Raw genomic sequence first — 22,624 nt, 5'->3', positions numbered from 1 at the left:
GATCCTATGATCCCCCTGAGTATAAATGAGAGGGGGACTGTTTTCTTCAAGAGGTGAAGAGTTCAGACAATATGTCAACTTGTCAAAGCCCCAACAACGATATGAATAAAGTTGGAACTTGGAACGGATTATTATCCGATTTCTACTGTCTTAATGGGTGGTTTTGCTTAGGTTCGGAGCAGATCTTGTGATCTCTACTCCTTGAAAGTTAAAACAGAAGACTCTTGTTCTCTCCTCTGGTTCACATGAACCTCCCATCACAATGACTGTGTCGACTACAGTAATGCAAGTTTTACGGATCATCCCTAGGCGGTCATTTAGCTGAGGACAGACAGAGTTTTGTCGGTGTCCAAACCGCTTGAGAATATCTACCGCGCTCTCCTTTCTTCCAGTCTTAAAAGGGGGGTTTCTCAAGAAGAAGAAAACGGAGGCAGATGGAAGAAAATGTGTCCAGTAGGTGAAGCAAGACGCTGAAGCCAGCATGAGATATAATGAAGGTTATGAATGAATGGTAACTCTAGTTATATTAATGATGGCAAAGTGTATTGCTTTTACTCCCTGTTGTCCCTAGTTTATTTTTACGTGAAAGAAGCTTTGGGAGGGAGATCAGCGGCTACCACACTTGCTTATACGCAAAAGCAGAGGGGCGAGGTCCTGGTCAGTGATGGGTGCATTGAGTGAAGTTCTTTCAGGGAGCGCCTATAGGTGCCAGGAGCAGTCAATATTAATATACTAGTGTTATAATTCATAACCTTTTTCTCACGCCTGGGGTAGGGGACCTCATATGAGAATGTTCTGCCAAAACTCTTTAGCTGAGTATAGCTGTGGTCCTCTGCAGATAAAGAGAGCTCCGGTCTCTTCCATCCTTCAATTGTTGTTCCTGGGTAAAAACAAAAAATCCAATCCGACTAAAAAGGACCTTCAACTGTCCTCTTCATCCATGTTAAATGGGAAACATCAGACCTTGGCTCTCCAACTGCACAGAGGGCACTGTGAATGTGATGATGATGATGATGAAGACTTTATTCCAGACTCAAGGTCCATATTACACATATACAAACATATACAAAACAATAAAAAAAAAAAAACAAGGACAACAACATAGATTCAAATACATAAAGGCATCGATTCCAATGTTTCCACAAAACAGAGGAGTACCTTGTATCGCTCTGTTTGACATCAGTAATGGCACCTATTATCCTGTTTTTTTACTCTAATAGTTGACACATAAATTTAAACATCAAGTTCCTCAGCAGAGCATGGAAGGTGGGGGCATTTTTTGTCACAAAAGAATTGCTTGCACTAGTCCATCTTGGGAGTTTAAGGAGGATCCCAAATGTATCATTATTATGCTACCTGCAGTTTTTTCATTTTTGCTGTGCTATAATTACACCAGAGGTGGGCAGTCTAAAAGGCTACAATAGGCATGTGCAGTTGCCACTGACCGGCTCACAAGACCAGCTTAAAAGTTGCTCCCCATCTTCAAAGAAGGCAAACATTATCTTTGTACTCCTTCCATACAGAAGACACAATCCAACAGATAATAATAATAATAATAATAATAATAATAATAATACTAATGTTTGGGGTTACAGATATTATGCTGACATCATTTTGTGGCCTCTCCATCTAGAGCTTTCTGTAGAGTCCACTAGGGCTGGCGGCTATGGAGGTCTTGGGCTTTCTGTAGAGTCCACTAGGGCTGGCGGATATGGAGGTCTTGGGCTTTCTGTAGAGTCCACTAGGGCTGGCGGCTATGGAGGTCTTGGGCTTTCTGTAGAGTCCACTAGGGCTGGCAGCTATGGAGGTCTTGGGCTTTCTGTAGAGTCCACTAGGGCTGGCAGCTATGGAGGTCTTGGGCTTTCTGTAGAGTCCACTAGGGCTGGCGGATATGGAGGTCTTGGGCTTTCTGTAGAGTCCACTAGGGCTGGCGGATATGGAGGTCTTGGGCTTTCTGTAGAGTCCACTAGGGCTGGCGGCTATGGAGGTCTTGGGCTTTCTGTAGAGTCCACTAGGGCTGGCGGATATGGAGGTCTTGGGCTTTTTGTAGAGTCCACTAGGGCCACATGTTCTGTTCACATCTATATGTTTCTTCTCAACTCAGACCCTTTATGACTGTTAAGGCCAGCAGTGTGTAGCTTTGTGATGTGAGAAGAAGATCATATCAACATCAGTTTTACACCTAACCATCCGCGATGGAGGCAGAGGATGAAGAGAGGAGACACTTGGCATTAAGCTATGTGTCCTCGCTGTGTTTCTCCTCTTCTCCTCTCGCAGCCACGACTTTCAACTTCAACACAACTAGGAGGAGATGAAAACAAGCAACAAACTAGGGGGGGAATTATGCCAATAAAGAGGGAGTAACTTATCTTCTCTCTCCGTTCACAGTTCAAACTTCAGCATCATGACTGCAAACTGAGACAAGGGAATGATAAGTAGTCAGCTCGGACAGTGGTTCCCAATACACACCTACAGTCAAACCAGAATATCAAGGCACACCTACAGTCAAACCAGAATATCAAGGCACACCTACAGTCAAACCAGAATATCAAGGCACACCTACAGTCAAACCAGAATATCAAGGCACACCTACAGTCAAACCAGAATATCAAGGCACACCTACAGTCAAACCAGAATATCAAGGCACACCTACAGTCAAACCAGAATATCAAGGCACACCTACAGTCAAACCAGAATATCAAGGCACACCTACAGTCAAACCAGAATATCAAGGCACACCTACAGTCAAACCAGAATATCAAGGCACACCAACAGTCAAACCAGAATCTCAAGGCAACACCAACAGTCAAACCAGAATTTCAAGGCAACACCAATTTACTGTCACGGTAATCAATTATGTAGATTGTTTCAAATGTCAGGATTATATTGTCATTGGAGATATTTCCTCTATGATATCAAGGCCTATGACTGATGCAGTAAGAAAACTATGCCTAGCTTATGTGCAATCAGAGATTTCAGAAACATAGCTGAGAGAACATGCAATGTCAAGAACAGTACTTCTATGTGGAAGTCATAGTGCAGATATTGTAAGGAATAATTTCAGCAACTATTTGAATCCATAACAATAGGAGTAACATTTGACTGAGCACTTTAACCAGACTCAAAGAATCATGAACATCAACAAACAAAGGATGAATGATGATGTCTATAATTCAAGTAACAATCTGTTTGTTTAGATCAGTAACTAATCCGATTACCAAAATAACACGCTGTGCGTTATTGGATTTGATCAGGCTTATTGTTTAATATGATTGAATAATCGTGGTCTGTCTTCAAACACTAGCCCTTTACAGTAAATACTGATGTTATTTGACAGTGTCTGCAGTCCATCATCATCATCTCCAGTACAGTGTTGTTTGAGAATCAGAAGGTTTTCTGTTTTCAGTTGGAACGAGACATTTTCAACTGCATCAAGCTTACAGTTCACCATGATAAAGAATACAAACAGATTCATATAAAATTAGGATATGTTATCCGTCTCTGGGCAGAATGAAGATGTTGAAGACAATTTTTTTTACTAATATGAATTGTATCAATAAGGAATGTACTTCATTATGTTGAATATTGCTGTCTGCTCTGTGTGAACATTCAGATTATTGTCCCTTTACATTTTTGTACTCGTGACCTTTGTGGAAAAATTCTTTCTTTACTCAAAGTAACAAATTCTACTACAATCCACTACATGGCGCATGACAGTGTATTAGGGCCATTGTAGGGGGGGGGGGAGTGTGGAGCCAGGGGAGAGGGGTAATATTCAGAGAAATATTCACAATTAAAGTTGTGAATTTACGTGAAACAAACTAGGATATTCTTTGAGATTAAAGTTGTAAATTTGCGTGAAAGAAAATAGGCAATGGAAGAACTGGTGTAGAGGTTTTAGGTGACTGCGAAGTTGACAAACTAATGATGCAACTAATTAATACCACATTGGATGTAAGGGTCACGTGTCACTATATAATATCCTTCCCCTGACCAGTGTTTCCCCTAGGATTTTTTTCAGGGGGGGTGGTAGGCCCCCCAAAACTACTAGTGTTGTCGCGGGGCGTGCATGTCACGGATACGTGGTGTCAACAGTGTCGTCATAGACGGGCGCAGTAAGGCGGTTGTTAGTGTCGGTGCGTTTCTCTACACTGAGCTGAAATTAAACGATTGCACATAAATTAGGTAAATAAATATTAACAATATTTATTTACAACACATAAATTAACTTATTTACAATTTTACATACAGTAGTGACAACACACATATGAAGTGTTTCCCACAGGATTTTATGAGACTGTGGTGGGTGAACTTCTGACCCTCTAGGGGGTCTGGGGGCATGCTCCCCTGGATTTTTTTTTTTTTGTATATTTTAACACTTTAACTGCCAGAAGACGAGTTTAGGCGTCCTTCCCCGCCATGCTCAAGTTGCCGAAGACGCCGTAACTCGTCTTTGATATCAATATTTCAAAAATCTGTGATCGGATTCATATTTCCCATCCGCTGGCCTGAGACCCACCAAAAAGCCCCACTGAACCCTCTAGCGGTTCAAGAGCGCCATCTGGTGGCCGATCGGCGCAATCGCCAAACAGGAAGTTACTTGGACGATGTGCTGTTCACCCATATTACTTCCGGGCACTCGGTATAGTTTCCGGCACTCTAGCTCGTCACAATACATAGCGATCCGTTGCCAATAACTCGATAAACAACATGATTTGGACGTATATACTATTATACAAGCTGGAAATGGACCGGATATTTCTACATCCCATAATAGGAAAATGTCTGTTCCACGCTCATCGCCCAACGGCGCGAGGAAGATACGGTAAGATTCAGCGTTATTTTTCAATGTCTCCTATACTAACTGATCTGATGAACATATGACCCACACTAGATGAATGGTATAATGTTGCCCACGGAATTATAAACGCCCCCTCACCCATCCGGTCAACATCAGATGACGTGTAGTAACTTCTAGAACCATGTCTAGTTGGAATTTTTTATATCGCGCCGATTGCCATCAAACTGTATTTCATCATCAATATAATGCATTTGGGGCTATAAATCACGTTCTGGAGAAAGCTGCAGAAAGAGATGAAAACATACTTATACTTTAGATCATATTTTAGTATGAATATGTGAATGAAAAAGTGTAACGTTCATACACCCTGAACAATACATATAGGACATTGAATGGGCCCTAATAATGGCAATTTAGCAATAGAATTTAAAAAGTTATAGCCCTGCAAAGAAGGGGAACTTCTCCATAGACAAATAGAGCTGGCAACCTATGGTATATCATGAATTTAGCCTTAGGCAATCAAAGTGTTAAAGTTAAATGCATCAATCTGGTGCACTTTGAGAGCAAAATAAAGAGACCAGATCTATGATGAACTTTGTGCTCAAAACACAAAATCGACTAGATTCCCCGGGCCTAGAGCATACATTTGAGCCATCAAAGAAATGAACCAAAAGTGGTTACCTGTGTTGAACTGGTTTAAATATAAAAATATACTGGATTACTATTACGACTACTACCACTGATACATCCCTATTGGCAATGTATCAGTCTAGTAGGTAATTAATGGGAAACACTGAGGGAGGCACATACAACCTATTTACAACCAGTGTCAGAGCGAGCACACTCAAGTTGTTCGGAAATTCTGAGTGCCCACTGGACGCTCTGACCAAAGAGTCAGTTTATCAGAGCGGAGCAGATTTTCAGAGTGAATTTATTAACTCACCTTAATTGGGCCTTATGAAATCCGTTTTTATCTTTTCCTGTTTTCCGATATGAATTTTCCTGTTTTCGGATTTCTCTGTTTTTAATTTTCCCGTTTTCGGATTTCTCTGATTTAATTTTTTTTCCCTTTGGATTTAACCAAAAAAAACAATACAAAATTATGTTTTTAACTAACTTTAATAATAGTACATCTGCAAACAGTGCCAGTGTAGTTCAATGTTCAGTGCCAGTTAGGTTATGAGGTTTCGTATGAGGGTCGTTAGCGAGGCAGGACGCCCCGCCAAGGCAATGGTAGGGGAAACACTGCCTGACTGTTTCACTGGTGGTTATTCTTTATCATTATTTGGACAACTCATAACAACTTAGCAATGTCCTATTCCTCTTGCTCAATAAATCATATTTGGACATTTGATTCATAGCTGACTATCACTTTGGTTCTAGACTGGAATGTGAGTCTCAGCGTGCCTGTACTACACCGGGTAAACAATGTGCCAAGTTGTACGGCTGGACAGGAGAGCGCACGGTGGTGGTGGGCTGGACAGGAGAGCGTGTGGTGGTGGTGGGCTGGACAGGAGAGCGTGCGGTGGTGGTGGTGGGCTGGACAGGAGAGAGTGTGGTGGTGGTGGTGGGCTGGACAGGAGAGCGCACGGTGGTGGTGGGCTGGACAGGAGAGCGTGTGGTGGTGGTGGGCTGGACAGGAGAGCGCACGGTGGTGGTGGGCTGGACAGGAGAGCGTGTGGTGGTGGTGGGCTGGACAGGAGAGCGTGTGGTGGTGGTGGGCTGGACAGGAGAGCGTGTGGTGGTGGTGGGCTGGACAGGAGAGCGTGTGGTGGTGGTGGGCTGGACAGGAGAGCGCACGGTGGTGGTGGGCTGGACAGGAGAGCGCATGGTGGTGGGCTGGACAGGAGAGCGCATGGTGGTGGTGGGCTGGACAGGAGAGCGTGTGGTGGTGGTGGGCTGGACAGGAGAGCGTGCGGTGGTGGTGGTGGGCTGGACAGGAGAGCGTGTGGTGGTGGTGGGCTGGACAGGAGAGCGCATGGTGGTGGTGGTGGGCTGGACAGGAGAGCGTGTGGTGGTGGTGGGCTGGACAGGAGAGCGTGTGGTGGTGGTGGGCTGGACAGGAGAGCGCATGGTGGTGGTGGTGGGCTGGACAGGAGAGCGTGTGGTGGTGGTGGGCTGGACAGGAGAGCGTGCGGTGGTGGTGGTGGGCTGGACAGGAGAGCGTGTGGTGGTGGTGGGCTGGACAGGAGAGCGTGCGGTGGTGGTGGTGGGCTGGACAGGAGAGCGTGCGGTGGTGGTGGTGGGCTGGACAGGAGAGCGCACGGTGGTGGTGGGCTGGACAGGAGAGCGTGTGGTGGTGGTGGGCTGGACAGGAGAGCGTGTGGTGGTGGTGGGCTGGACAGGAGAGCGTGCGGTGGTGGTGGGCTGGACAGGAGAGCGTGTGGTGGTGGTGGGCTGGACAGGAGAGCGTGCGGTGGTGGTGGGCTGGACAGGAGAGCGTGTGGTGGTGGTGGGCTGGACAGGAGAGCGCATGGTGGTGGTGGGCTGGACAGGAGAGCGCATGGTGGTGGTGGGCTGGACAGGAGAGCGTGTGGTGGTGGTGGGCTGGACAGGAGAGCGTGCGGTGGTGGTGGGCTGGACAGGAGAGCGTGTGGTGGTGGTGGTGGGCTGGACAGGAGAGCGTGCGGTGGTGGTGGGCTGGACAGGAGAGCGTGTGGTGGTGGTGGGCTGGACAGGAGAGCGTGCGGTGGTGGGCTGAGCACTGACTACTAGAGTGAACCAGTAGCGTCTAAAGGTTATCTATCAAATGTAATTATTTTATTTCTCTAGAATCTCTTCACTGGGATGTAACCCTAACGGGGCCTACTGTATGCTACAGAGTAAGTTCTGCTACAAGGGGCTGTAGACTATTATCTGCACATCAGACGGAGGTTCTGCTCCCCTCCAGAAGTGAATTCAAGATGAGATGCAGGATAGGAGGGAGGTGATGCATATCAGACACTGAGTTCACACGACAACGTTGCCTGTGTGGCATGTGCCAAATGCACCTGCTAGAAGTGCTGGCATTCAACTAACACCTCTGGCATCAAGTACATTATGGACTTAACAATATCACATGTAGTTGAGTGATGTAGTATAAAGCACTGCTAATGTGATGCCTAATGTCCTGGTAATGAAATGTGTCTCTTGGTGACTTCACTGCTACGTGTGAACATTCATTTTACACTGTCAAGATGATAACGGGTGAATAATGACCCACACAGATGCAAGATTCACAACTGGCATTTGAAAAATCTAAGTTAGTATGATGCAGTTTCAGGAGAAGGGCGGGAACCAAGAGACGGCCATAACCATCTTCATTTTACACGAGATACTGACTCAAAGATCTCCAGGAAGTCATCCATGCCTTCATCTCCTCTCGCCTAGACTACTGCAACTCCCTGTATACTGGGATTAGTCCCTCATCCCTGTCCCGCCTGCAATTAGTACAAAACGCTGCAGCCAAGATCCTGACAGGCACAGAGAAGAGGGACCTATTAGTTCTGTTCTAGCCTCTCTCCACTGGCTACCAGTACAGTACAGAATTGACTTTACGGTTCTCCTGTTTGTTTTTAAAGCCCTAAATTGGCAGGCTCCCTAGTCCCTCCTACATCGTAGATCTGCTAACCCCCTATTTCACCACGTCAGCTCGGCTGACTTGGGGCTCCTGGCCGTCCCATGATAATAATAATAATAATAATAATAATAATAATAATAATAATAATAATAATAATAATAATAATAATAATAATAATAATAATAATAATAGATCAAATTTATATAGCGCCTTTCATAGAACCCAAGGTCGCTTCACAATCAGGACAAAAAAATAGGGCTAGGGAAATAGGGGGAAAAAAGGGGATGAGGGAAAGTAAGGGATAATGGACCTAATCTAATCTAAACTAATTGATGGGGAAAAGCCTTGGTGAAGAGGTGTGTTTTTAGAGCAGATTTGAAGGTGTCCAGGGTTGGGGCGTTGCGGATATGATCCATATTTAAGCTCAAGGGTGACCGCACCTTTGCTGTTGCAGCCCCTGGACTGTGGAACAGCATCCCCCTTTTGGTCAGATCTGCCCCCTCTGTAGTCCAGGCTCAAAACACACTGTTATTCTCTAGCGTTTGGATCCCCCTGATCTGATCGTGCCTATGATCCGTTTTAATGTGTTGATTTGTGTCTTTGCACTATTGTGAGTATTGATGCGTATGTGAATTATTTCAGTTGTTAGTGTTTTCTTGTGATTCTACTACCTGCTCTGGTCTGTACAGTACTTTGGTCAATGTGGGTTGTTTCTAAATGTGCTTTCTAAATACATTTGACTCAACTTGACCTTAACACATTGACTGCCACGCTGTTATCCCATCTTTGTACTTAGTGTGCCAGCGCTGTAAAGTATAGGGATTTTCACTGTGCGTTGTGGTGTTTGCAGGGCTATATCTATATTCGATATTATAGCTATGGAGACAATACTATGGCTCATTTGACATTAACAATGCATCGTTCAACATGTGAAAAATAATGTATTTTTTCATGTATACGTTTGCGTGTTATACCGTGGTGAATATTGTATAGTTTCAGAGTGATCCTGGCTAATTCCTGAAAACGGCGCTATGGAGCAATACGTGAATTTAGCTAAAAGCATTGACGTTGCTCGCCTGTACACGCTACTATTTCCAATTCAAAGGTATATAATAGGTATTATGTTTCATCATGAATGCATGAAGGGGGGGGGGGGGGTCATTCTTTTATGCTTTGATCGCCAGTAATGGCATTCGTTTTGAATACTACATACGTTGATCGGCCGGATCTATATGAAATCATTGTAGGATCAAGGTGGAATTGATGTCATATAGTCCTTACCTTTACTAGGAGGTATCCCAAAAAGAATATTCCAATTGTCTGATCGCGATTTCCAGTATTGATGTCGATCGGGTCCCTGACACGAAGTGGCACGGTATATGCCTCAAGTCTGCTGAGCGCGCTTCGAAGTGCTTGCATGAAGCGATTCACTTGGCTTGGTCTAAATTCTGCACCCGGACCATATATGATGTAACACAGAGTGTGAAATAAGGTTTCAAAGGGTGGGCGATACTGCCACCTAGCAGGATGCGGTCGGTATTGCGCTTTTGGGATTTCAGAATGATTTCCTATGATAACACAGAGGTCCGCGAACCTGTAATGAATAAAAAAAAATCGAATAAAAGAAAAAACTACCAAAACCCGAGAAATCTCGGGTCTGGCACTCAACGCATAGTGAGTTAACCCGAGAAATCTCGGGTCTGGCAGTCAATGTGTTAACACAAATATTTGCTATTATGGGTAGTACTAATACGAAACAATCATTAGGCGTTGGGCTGTGCTTTTCTGGCTTGCATTACATTTGTTTTATTACTTTTTTACATTTGACTCGCAGTTTGGTAGTCAAATTCATATGTTTTTCAAATTTAAAATCCATTCTGCCAGCCCTAATAGATGTCTACAGAGACCAGCACAGCAGACTGAGCTTAACACAAGCAAGTGCAACTGTAATAGACTGTGTTAATTTGGACTCTGCACATATGCAAATGAGCAGCTGTGATGTCCCTGTGTGGCTGAGCGGAATGTGTTGCTCCGTTTTAACACACTCAGCCTTCCCTCTCCTTTAATCAAACAATTACACCAATTAGAAATAGTGCCAACAACTGCTACTTATAAGACACAGTCTGTGACTGCAGCACGGCACCCTCTGTTGCCCCCTACTGGGTTTGTTTACATGGTGGTTTACTGGATTGAAGATATTGTTCAGTGTGATATTCTGATTCAGGGACTGGCGGTGGCAATGGCTATATGTGAGTTTTACGGGACTTTTGATGCTGTATTACATTCGATTTGGCCCCAGTTTATCTTTGAGGATACATGCAACATATTCTCACCAGGAATTCCAAACATATGCAACAGGAAGTTGAGCACCAAATGTCTTAGCATTTCCTACAAACCGCAAAAAGACATTGTCTCATGGTTCTCCTGCTACCGAGCACGGGGCACATGGAGAACATGCAAACTCCACACAGAAGGGCCCGGGAGATACCCCACCTGGGTATCTGGCAACGTGGCAACCTGGTCCCCAAGCGGGAATTGAACCCAGGACCTTCTAGCTGTGAGGCGACAGTTTAACCACTACACCACCGTGCCACCTATAACACTGTGTGCATGTGATCACACAATCTGTCCTATTCTCCCCGTCGGCTGAAGCTTGTAATGATGCAGGTGCTGTCGCGTGTGCTTCCTCCCCACAGAGAAACATGCCGAGCTACCAGTACTGCTGCACGCTGGCCAACTTCCGCATCGAGAAGAAGATCGGCCGGGGCCAGTTCAGTGAGGTCTACAAGGCCACCTACCTGCTGGAGGGAGAGGTGGTGGCGCTGAAGAAAGTTCAGGTAGGAGGGGCCTGGTGGCTCACCATAAATACTTGATGTAAATACTTGATGTAAAGACTTGATCTAAAGATGTAAAGACTTGATTTAAAGACTTGATGTAAAGACTTGATGTAAAGACTTGATGTAAAGACTTGATGTAAAGACTTGATGTAAAGATGTAAAGACTTGATGTAAAGATGTAAAGACTTGATGTAAATACTTGATGTAAAGACTTGATGTAAAGACTTGATGTAAAGACTTGATGTAAATACTTGATGTAAAGACTTGATGTAAAGACATGATGTAAAGACGTGATGTAAAGACTTGATGTAAAGACTTGATGTAAAGACGTGATAAAGACTTTATGTAAAGACTTGATGTAAAGACGTGATGTAAAGACTTGATGTAAAGACTTGATGTAAATACATAATGTAAAGACATAAAGTAAAGACGTAAAGTAAAGACGTGATGTAAAGACGTGATGGGAAGACGTGATGTAAAGACGTGATGTAAAGACGTGATGTGAAGACGTGATGTGAAGACGTGATGTAAAGACTTGATGTAAAGACGTGATGTAAAGACTTTATGTAAATACATTAGGGCTGACCCCTATTAGTCGATTAGTCGACTAATCGGTCGAAAGGAGCCGTAGTCGACTGCCAACCTCTTAGTCGAATACAAAAAAATATATATATATTTATTTAAAAAAAAGAAAAATTATCATTCTTTCCAAAAGAAAAGAGGCCTAGAAGCGTGGCTAACGCTAATGGCACGCATACCAGAGGCTAACTGCCTACGAAAACAGGCACAGAGGCACTGAAAGAGGATTTCACCCATCTAATGAACACACTAGACTAGACAAATATCAAGATGTATCCATCAGTGGACCAATTGCATGCTTTTGCAGAGGACAAGAAGCCTTCAGTCGACTCCTTCAGACATTAAGCACCCCCCACAGCCCAAATGGAATGATAAAAAAAGTATATATATATATATATATATATATATATATATATATATATATATATATATATATATATATATATATATTATACTTTTTTTTTGTCGACCAATAGTCGACTAACGGCACATTTTGGCCAATCATAGTCGACCATCCAAATCCTTAGTCGGGGACAGCCCTAAAATACATAGTGTAAAGACTTGATGTAAAGATGTAAAGTAAAGACTTAATGTAAAGACGTGATGTAAAGACGTGAAATGATGTGGTCAAAATTAAAACATGTGTTACGTAGCTCAGTTTGAGGAAAAGATTATAGATGTTGCACGTTACAAACGATTGACTGAATATTGAAACTGCGCCATCGGTGTGGCCAAGGTATTGTAATGTATATTATTCAGTGTATTTAACTTATTTTTTTATTTTCTTTTAGATTTATTTTGAAAACACTGTTCATATGTAAACTTAAAACTGTATTATATGGTTCTTTGTCTCGAGGGTTCACAGGGGAAATTACGTTGTTCTGAATGTTCTCACTGCTTTGTGTTTGTCATCACAGATCTTTCAGATGATGGACGCCAAGGCTCGTCAGGACTGCATCAAAGAGATAGACCTGCTCAAGGTAAGAAACTGGTACAACTGCCACATTATCATGACTCTGCCACTGCCAAGACATTATAAGTAGATTCAAGTAAAGGGAGGAGGATGAAGGATAAAGACAATTTAAGGAATTCCTATAAAAAAAGAATAATAATAATAAATAAAGAATGTTTGTACAGAGTGCACAGACATATGTTTATTTATATTTCTTATTCATACACAGACAGCTAAGATTTTCACACATATCCTAACACGTACATTCATTAAATGTACGTATTAAAGATGTAGTCCGTATTTTTAAAGCCTAATCTCTGAAACAGGTTTAGACTAGTTTAGGTATGGATCTAAAAGTCAGAACTGTAGATACTGGGAGAACATGACGTTGGTTACCTCCTTGTCATGTGGCCAGGGTTCTATAATTCCAGCCATTCAGAACCAGCCACATGATGTCATACTTGGAAATAAATCAATTAAGGTGGTTCCCTTTTGGCGCACTTGTTTAGGGCACTTGTTTACTTCCTGGTGTGCAGGCATGCATATTACATACGAACAGAATGCCCCCCATTGACTTCCAATAGCATATTGCATAGTGTGATGCAAAGAAATGCTAACATTCTCCATGTCCAATATCTCAAAAACCCAAACACTGGTGCAATACGAAACACTGGGCTACTCTTTTCCTGGATCTGTCCAAAGCATTTGATACACTAGATACTCCTTTGCTCTTGCAAAGGTTATGTAATATTGGTTTAGAATGAATGGCCTGTGATTGGTTTCAGAGTTACTCAGAGTTTTTTTTCCAAAAAATTCATTGTTTTGTATTTCTAATCAAGTACAAGTCTAAAGCAGCATTTTTCCACTTCAAGATTTCAAGCTGTTTTGGGCTGGGCTCCGCCCGTAAGCGCTTTGAGTGACAGTCACCCACAGTCTGCACTGGCAGACAGAGAGAGATATAGAGAGATTGAGGGGGATACTAATTAATTTCACCGTGGGGGGGCATAATCCCACGGGACAATGCATTGGTAACTTGTTTCAAATGACAATATACCCCTGTGAATATTATTGCATGGATCGGAATACGGGCGCGTGCGTGGGAGCGCGCACAATGATATTTTGACAGTGATATGCGAGTGGAGAAGCTCCTGCCCCGGGAGGTTGTGTGTAAATGCTCTGTGTTCGTGTCCCTCTCTCTCTCTCTCCCTCTCTCTCTCTCTCTCACACTCTCTCCCTCTCTCTCTCGCTCGCTCATTCTCTGCTGTCTCTGTCGGCACCGTCGCACGTCAACCCGTTTGAGGAAGTGTCAGTAATTCCACTCGCTCTGTTGTTGAGCGAATTGTTGATTGCGGGCGGTGACTACAACCAGTGCCTTACTCACGTCAGCAAAACAGTCAAATCAGAATGGCTTAGTTGAGTGGGGGAGGATCTCGTAAACTCGAGACTAGACTGATGAGCCAAAATGAGAATTATAGACACAGACCCAATTGATACAAACCACCATTGCTAGAAAACAATGATAAACACTGGAAAAGGCAATTCATAAGGCAGGGGACCTTTAATGATATCATATCTTCATTGAGTGGTTGTCAAGTTCACCTTTATGCTGACGACACCATTGTGTATTGCATTGCTGACTCTGTACAGCTAGCCATTGAGAACATGCAGCTCTCCTTTTATGCTCTATAGGATGCACTTTTTAATCTCCAACTGGTACTTAATGCTGATAAAACAAAGTTCAGGTTGTTTACTAGAGTCAGAAATATTGATTATGACGGTATCCACTTATCCACTAGATTAGATATGTATCCAACATTGAGATAGTTGCTGAACAGGAGGAGCATGTTCAGTGCTAGGCTCACACTACCCAAATGCAGCACTGAACGGCACAGGAAGTCCTTCATTCCAACAGCCATCAGACTATACAATGCATCACTGTGCCTCACTGCATCACTGAGCACAGAGTGGCAGTTACCATCTTCCTGGACTTAGTTCGAAACAGCACTGTGCAATACTACACCTACTGTAGACCTCAGTATATTTTTACTGTATTTATTTACTGTATATTTTATTCCATTCTTATTCTATTTTACTCTACTCTTATCCTAGGCAACTTGATTCGATTTGTTTTATTATTCTAATTCGTGACCTGTTCTGTCTAAACGTTTAAATGTTGAGCGATTTGCAGTGTCAAATTTCCCACGGGATAATACAAGTATTTCTATTCTATTCTATTCTATTCTATAAGTACCTTGGTATCTGGCTTGATGATAAGTTTATGTTTAAATACCATATAATCACTGATATCTATAAGGCCATTACTGGAAAGCTACCACTTTATATTGCAACAATGCTAGATTGGAATTTTGAACTCTATCTGACGACTATTAAATGACGGCCTTATGCTTAACACTTTGATTGCCCATCACGAGATATCTCGGGTTATCAGCCCGCCCCCTGAATGCCCATCACGAGAATTCTCGTGATTTTTTTTTTATTAGTGATCTGAATTCATATTTCATCAACCGAGTCTACCGTTGGTAAACCAGCCTCATCAGGCACTCAGATGTGAAAAAAGCGCCCCCTATCGTCTCCCAGATGGTAATGCACCCTTTTGGATTGGACTCAATGAAAATGGATGAAGAAAAAAAAACTCCGGAATCGACATTTTACTTCTCACGCATGTAACCGGAGCCGATCAGATTCATTGTGGACCCTCAGCACAGCGTGTAATATGTGTTTTACAGTATACGCGTTGGATCAATAAAAGGATTGATTTTTGGAATGGCGATCAGGAATTGGAATAATCCATTTGGATACCATCTGATCTCAGGTAAGGAATCTATTTTACCAGTCTTAGGATAATCAGACCTGTTTTCACGGAGATATAAGCTTTTCCCCTATATGTGATATGGCTGTGCGAGCGATCAGGAACTAAGATAATTGATTTTTTAATGCTAACATTGAAGTGGATGGTGGGCATTCAAGCACTAAATGTGCGCCCCCTGCTGGGCACTGAAAGTGTTAAGGTCCCTCATGCACAGTCTGAACTTGGAAAAGTCAGCCTTTTGTTTTAGTGCATCAACCTCCTGGAATGGATTCTCTGCTGACCTATGGTCTCCCTGGTACATTGTGTAACTGTTTTAACTGATTTGTACCTCTGATTTTATTTGTCTGTTTTCTTCTTACCTTCATACTCATCTGTTTTACTTTTTGACCCTGTGTATATATTTGTAATCTCAACACAAACCTCAAGAGGAGAAATAACATTAATACCGGTAATTTTCTTTTGAAATTAAACATCTCAAAAACCAAAACACTGGTTGCCAGTCCTTTTTGGTAGGACTAAAATGACACACCAGAGAGGCTTCTTTAAATGATGGACTATCCCTTTAATACAAATCTTTTAGCTTTCACTTCCAAGCTATACAGAGGTCGATATGACTCATAGGGAAATGCTCTTTTTTTGACGTTGTATCAATTCCTGAAATGCTTCAGTGAGTCAAGGTTTAGCTTTCCGACAGGAACGTAGCTTCTCGTTTCTCCAGGCGTACACGTCTTGGCCTGAAAACCATTAAGCCTCCAACACTGGACTTCCTCATTCACTTTGAAGAGGCCCCGTTTATTTATAGAGAAGTCAAGCATCACTTTCAGACTTTAAACAAAGCTTCAAACTGCCACTTGGTTATGTAACGAGACAGTGCAGAGGGAACGTGTGTGTGGTTGTGTTACTTAGAGAGGCCTGTACTTTGAGCTGCAAAGGCCTGGGATGACGACTTGTTCAGTCAACAGGCGCTCTAAGCGAGGGCCGTGTGGACGGGGCTCAAAACAAAATCTAATCATCACTAGGCTGTAGACTGGTCTCATTATGCTGGATTTAATTTGCTACTTTCTTGAGTATACTTTTAAAGGTCCTAACTTTTATTTGTACCTGTTATCTGCCACATAAGTAGATATGATAGTAATAATAATAAACTTTATTTGTATAGCACCTTTCATACAGAAATAGACATAAAATAGACGGAATAAAAACAATGCAGGTAATAAATAAAACAATAAAGTAGATCTAATTTACTATACAATAATCACAGTGTGGATGAGTGTATTAAAAGGCTATGGTGAAGATATTTCTTTAGTTTTTAGAGTGCAAAGTGGCAGAGTGGCAGAATGCTGAATGGTAATGAATGGGGGCATTATTGTAAAATGTTTGGGGGGTAAGAGTGACCCAGATATTTATTTATATACACCCAACTGTGGCATCAGTTAAAGGAATAGTTTCAGTTTTACCTAAGCCCTATTTCTTACTTACCAATGATGTTGATGGTAGAGTCCTTTCTCAGCACAATCCATGCTGTTCCTCATACTAGCTCTGGATAGTTAGCCACAAACCAATGCAAAGTCAATGGGGTCAAGCTCTTGTCTGTACAAGCTGACTGAGTCTCACTGAAATGTACTCCACAGTGCACACAGTGTATTTTCAATTCCACTATGAATTGAAAATGGGGGACCCTGATGTAAACAAGACAAACGTCTTTCTCAGGTCTGCATCCCCTTAACAATTGTGTGTATTGAGCCGTACTGTATTGTACCCATTCTGCAATCTGTTAAATAAAGTTTTCATTCATTCATTCATTCATTCACACAAAGTGCGCCAGCTTGTTCAGGTTACCCCATTGGCCCAGGGGTCCTTGAGGGATTTTCAAGAATTCCTCTGCTAAATGAGGAATGTTCATGCTACTGGGCGTCGCGGCCGGATTGCGTACAGACTATGTAGAAGTCCGATCACAACGTGAGCCAGACGATGTGAACAAAGTCAGGAGCATTCGGAGTCCATAATGCAACACAGTCGACTGTAATGTGGATGTCTTCTAGCCATTACCCTCCTGTCTTAGGGCTTAGGCAACGCTAACGTCAGTACCGCACCGGCAACTAACTAACGTTAGCTAGCTAGCTAGCAACATCCCGGCGATGGGGCAGTCCTTACATCAGTATTTTCTTCGTTGGTGGGTTTTAGCCGCTCGATACGCGATTTACATGTTTTCCCCCTCAAAATGCTATAATATGTGTGGTCCACACAGACGCTAGGGCAAGTGTTACCAAAGACAGGAGGGTAATGGCTAGAAGCCATCCACATTACAGCCAGGCATGTTGCATTGTGGGCAGTGTTAATTTAGTCAACGAGATCATGTGACACTAACGTGACGGAATTATTCATGCAATGCCGTCGACTAAACACAAAATGTAGTTTGCAAAATAAAATCTTGCTAAATGTTTATTCAACATCAACATCAACACTGTTTACTGGCTACTTGCTAGCTAGCAGGAACTCGTTTGCCGACAGGAAAGTAACATCGTTCCGTGGCGTGGGTGTGTATCGCTCTAGTTGTATGGTCTTAGGGGCACCACTGTTATGCTGGGGGTGTTGGTTCCCCCCGGGAGATATGGGAGGACGGACCGGATGTTAAATTGTTGTTGTGAAGCTAGGGTATTAGCAGGTAGCTGTGTTGTGTATGAGAAGGGAAGTATAAACATGTTAAAACCCCATATTGAGCTGGAAATAAAGCACCATACAGAAAAGGAAACTCTCCTCTTTCTTCCCTACATTACTACGGAGGCCGTACATTCATACATTTTATTTACTCTGTTTTCCCGTGATAACGAGTTAATTTTATTAGTTTTCTCGTGATAACGGGATAATTTTCCTGAGATCTCGAGATAACAAAGTCTGTTTTCTCATGATAACGACTTATTATCTCATTATCTCGAGATAACGAAGTCCGTTTTCTCGTGATAACGGATTAATTTATCTCGTTCAGTACAGTACAGTACATAGATCCTAACAGAAAATATACATACGAGGGGGAGGAAACTGTACATTTGGAGGGGGTGGGAGGGGTTTGGACATACGGGGGCCAGTTTCGAGTTGCAGCCTCCCGTAGCCAGGTGCTCTTTGAGAGCTCACATTGATTGAATTTGCGCCGCCGGTAAAGCTGAAGCCTTTGCTAACCGTCTTCTTAGATGACGCACACTAATGTGTATATATTAGTGCTGTCAATAGATTAAAATGTTTTACTAATTAATCTCACAATTTTCTGTAATTAATCTAGAATAATCTAGATTAAAAATAGCATTTTTCTATTTAAGACCGAAGCTTGTAACAGATATTTACTTGAGTAAAATCATGGAATTAATGTAAAATCAACACAAAGAAAGTATATTTAGATTCAAAGACTATTTTAATAGCTTTCTTTGAATACAGTTTCTCTCCTGTGAAATACAAATGTTCAACAAAACCATCAACATTGACTCAGCTAGACCTCTTTCTTATATCCGTGGCGCTAACAGAAATAAAAACAACCCAGGCCTATGTTAAAGTGCAGATTGGCTTAATGTCTTGTATGAACTACCAGTAATATAAATCATATTAACAAAAAAATGTGTTCCATCTTCATGTCAGATGATTTTCAAAAAGGTGCATGAGTCGATGCAAAAAAAGAACAAGCAAATATACTGCTGAAAGTTCAGAACGTTGAAGATTTTTCACTCCATAGATTAATGTAGATTAATTTATTTTAATGCTTTAAATCATTTAAATTAATCTCCAAAGTTAAAGCATTAACTTTGACAGCCCTAGTATATATATATTATCTGTAACAGCAAGGCATGAAGCTATTTCAGCCTGTGTCAGGCCTTGATTGAAGAGATATGTGACGCGGTGATCAATATCCTCCTGCTCCTTTCGTGACTGTGATGCACCGCAAGACCGCATCATAGTCACGAAAGGGGCTACCTGCTCCTCTCACATTGCGACACTGAATGATGTTTCCTGCAGTGATCTAATATATACTAGACTATCGTTTCGTTTTCTCGAGATCTCGAGAAAATTATCCCGTTATCACGAGAAAACAAATTAAATGAACTCGTTATCACGGGAAAACGGAGTAAATAAAATGTATGAATGTGCGGCGTCTTAGAGCTTCCGTACATTACTGCATGACGGATCACTACATTATGTTGATCCACCACAAAATAGAACACATTAAATAGCTTACATATGTCTAACCAGCTAGCACTAATGTTAGCTTTTTTTGTTTAGAAAAAGCTCACGCCAACTTATGAGGCTGTAACTGAGTGGCGAGAAAAAATACTAAATCGAAACTAAACAGAAAAGACTAAAAACGAAAATGCTCAGACCTGTAGTAGTTGACTAAAACTTGACTAAACGAAAAATTGATAAAGGCTACTAAATATGATGAAAACGACAGCATTTGAGACATGACTAAGACTAAAACCATTTTTAAATAGCTGACGAAATTAACACTGATTGTGGGACTCCTCACATGACCCGCCTGACGTCACGACAGCCTTATAAAACTCGATGCATCCTGGTGTGATGGATGATATAAATCCTGGTGTGATGGATGATATAATTCCTGATGTTGATGGATGATATAAATCCTGATGTGATGGATGTGATATAAATCCCTGGTGTGGTAGATTTATCACACAAGCCCTCGTCTTCAGCCTGTAGTCATCATTATTCTGACGCCATGGAAGAGTAGGATGTATATAAAGATAATCACCAAGCCTAGATGTATCCGTGCCTGTCGACAGAACTAACCTCCCCCCCCTCCCCCTGCAGCAGTTGAATCATCCCAACGTCATCAAGTACCTGGACTCCTTCATTGAGGACAACGAGCTCAACATCGTCTTGGAGCTGGCCGACGCCGGAGATCTGTCCCAGATGATAAAGGTGAAGGAAGGGGCCGGCACCCTCTGCTGTCCATCACGGTGCCATGGGGGGGGGGGTTGAATAACAAGGGGGGGGGGGGGGGGGGGGGGGGGGGGGGGGGTCAGGAGAATGTGTGTGTACATGCGTGATAACAGAGTGTGTACTGAGTGAAGGAGAGAAGTATGTGTGTGAAGCACCATATGTGTGATTGTGTATACATGTGCACTGCACTGTGAATGATAAGGATGCATGTGATGGGTAAATGTGTGTGTGTGTGTGTGTGTGTGTGTGTGTGTGTGTGTGTGTGTGTGTGTGTGTGTGTGTGAGAGAGAGAGAGAGAGAGAGAGAGAGAGAGAGAGAGGTGTATAGTTACAGTGTGATACAAGAGTATAATGAGTGAACTATAGGATTTGTGTCTCTCTTGAATGAGTGAGTCTGTGTTTGTGATGCAGGAGCAGGACAGTCTGTCAGGAAACCTCTCTTTTATCTTCTCTCTTTTTCTCTTCCCTCTTCTCTTTTTATCTTCTCTCTTTTGCTCTACTCTCTTTATTTTGCTCTTCTCTCTCTATTTTGGTCTTCTCTCTCTTGCTTTTCTCTCTCTTTTGCTCTTCTCTCTCTTTTCTCTTCTCTCTTTTTCTCTCCTATCTCTTTTTCTCTTCTCTCTTTCTTTTGCCCTTCTCTCTCTTTTGCTCTTCTCTCTCTTTTGTTTTTCTCTCTGTCTTTGGCCCTTCTCTCTCTCTATCTTGCTCTTTTCTCTCTCCATCATTCACCTATAAGTACAACCCTGCTTAGCTTACACCATGTTGTTGTAACTAAGAGATACTCTGAACAAAGAATCGTGTTCGTAGTCGTACATAGATCACTGGATTTATCAACTTCTAATACGATTTTCACGTGAGCAGCATTTCCTGATTGACACAAGAGACTATTTTCTCTGACCAATCAGTGGTCTGCAGTGTTTTCACCTCACCTTGTAAAAAATTAAGTACCAGGTACTATCCACAACTTTTGCCCAATGGAAAACCCCAAACAGGGTTGAATTGAGCCGGTACCTTGGAGTGGAAAAGGGCCTTAATAGGTTGAACTTCTCGTGGTCCAACATGTGGTAACTTGACACCTTTAGCTTCAGCACACACAGACAGCTGAGTAGGTATTGACATGAAATAATACAAACTGCTGACCTGGAATCCCTGGTAAATATCAATGGGTGTTTGTTGACAATTTGCATATTCATAGATCTTCATAGATTCTCAATGCAACAGTGTATACAAATTGTTATTCAATATAGAAACATGGGTTTAAAATACATCTAGAGGGGATCTTTAACATCTGTGGCGGTGATATGCTGATATTAGCTGGGATATGCTGATATTAGCTGGGATATGCTGATATTAGCTGGGATATCGTGGCGTGTAAACACCCTGTCCCTGTGTGAGTCCCATTTCCATAATAATGCTCAGAATATTCCATTTACTCATGTTTGCATATTTGTAATCATGTTGTGAAAATGCATATAAACACCATATATCCCATCGGGGTCATCCCTATGTTCCCCGGGCTCTATGTTCCCCGGGTTCTATGTTCCCCGATTGATTGATTGATTGATTGAACATTTTATTAATGTCCGCCTTGTTTCGAACTGGTTAAGCTTGGCGACTCTTTCGAAGTTGGTTAAGGTTAGAGTTTGGAATCAGGGCTGGTGGTCTATCGCCCTGCTCTAAAGATAAACTCTAAGCATAACTGACTATCTATCGCTACCGGGGAACATAGGACCCGGGGAACATAGACATGCTCCCTATCCCATCTATGATCTTAACAGGTATATTAGCTATTATGTAGGATATGAATGTGTCATGTCATGTTTGTGTTGCTTGTTGTTCTCTATCGTCCCTCAGGGAGCTCCGACCTCCGACCTCAGTCTTGCTGAGTCATCTCAGTTACCTTTTTCTGGCTTTTCTTTCCCTAAAAAAGCTCAACATCCAAAACTGCTCTCTGGCTGTGTGACCTCCGCCACAATTAACTGCTTAATGATCTGATTTAGTGTTAATTAATGGGCCTATGTATTGTTTGGCTGAGGCTTTCTAATTAAGTATTCAAACACAGAGAGGGAACATGGTTTATGGTAATTCTGTGATGAATAATTCCCTCAATGTTTTGAGGCACT

The 22,624-nt window shown here is 42.4% G+C and overlaps 1 protein-coding gene across 2 annotated transcripts in view; it reads left to right on the top strand.

Moving 5' to 3' along the window:
- The window catches only part of nek6 (NIMA-related kinase 6), a 111,751-nt gene that overhangs the window by 67,194 nt on the left and 21,933 nt on the right, over nucleotides 1-22,624 (top strand). For both annotated transcript variants that reach the window (XM_084324110.1, XM_084324111.1), the window contains exons 3-5: nucleotides 11,057-11,197; nucleotides 12,694-12,756; nucleotides 20,371-20,481. In XM_084324110.1, the coding sequence (XP_084180236.1) occupies nucleotides 11,057-11,197; nucleotides 12,694-12,756; nucleotides 20,371-20,481 (315 nt within the window). The remainder of the gene's footprint in view (nucleotides 1-11,056; nucleotides 11,198-12,693; nucleotides 12,757-20,370; nucleotides 20,482-22,624) is intronic.

This window comes from Notolepis coatsorum (assembly GCF_963971535.1).
Source record: "Notolepis coatsorum genome assembly, chromosome: 11".
In the NCBI taxonomy this organism is placed as follows: Eukaryota; Metazoa; Chordata; class Actinopteri; order Aulopiformes; family Paralepididae; genus Notolepis; species Notolepis coatsorum.
This window is presented reverse-complemented; position numbering and strand designations above follow the sequence as displayed.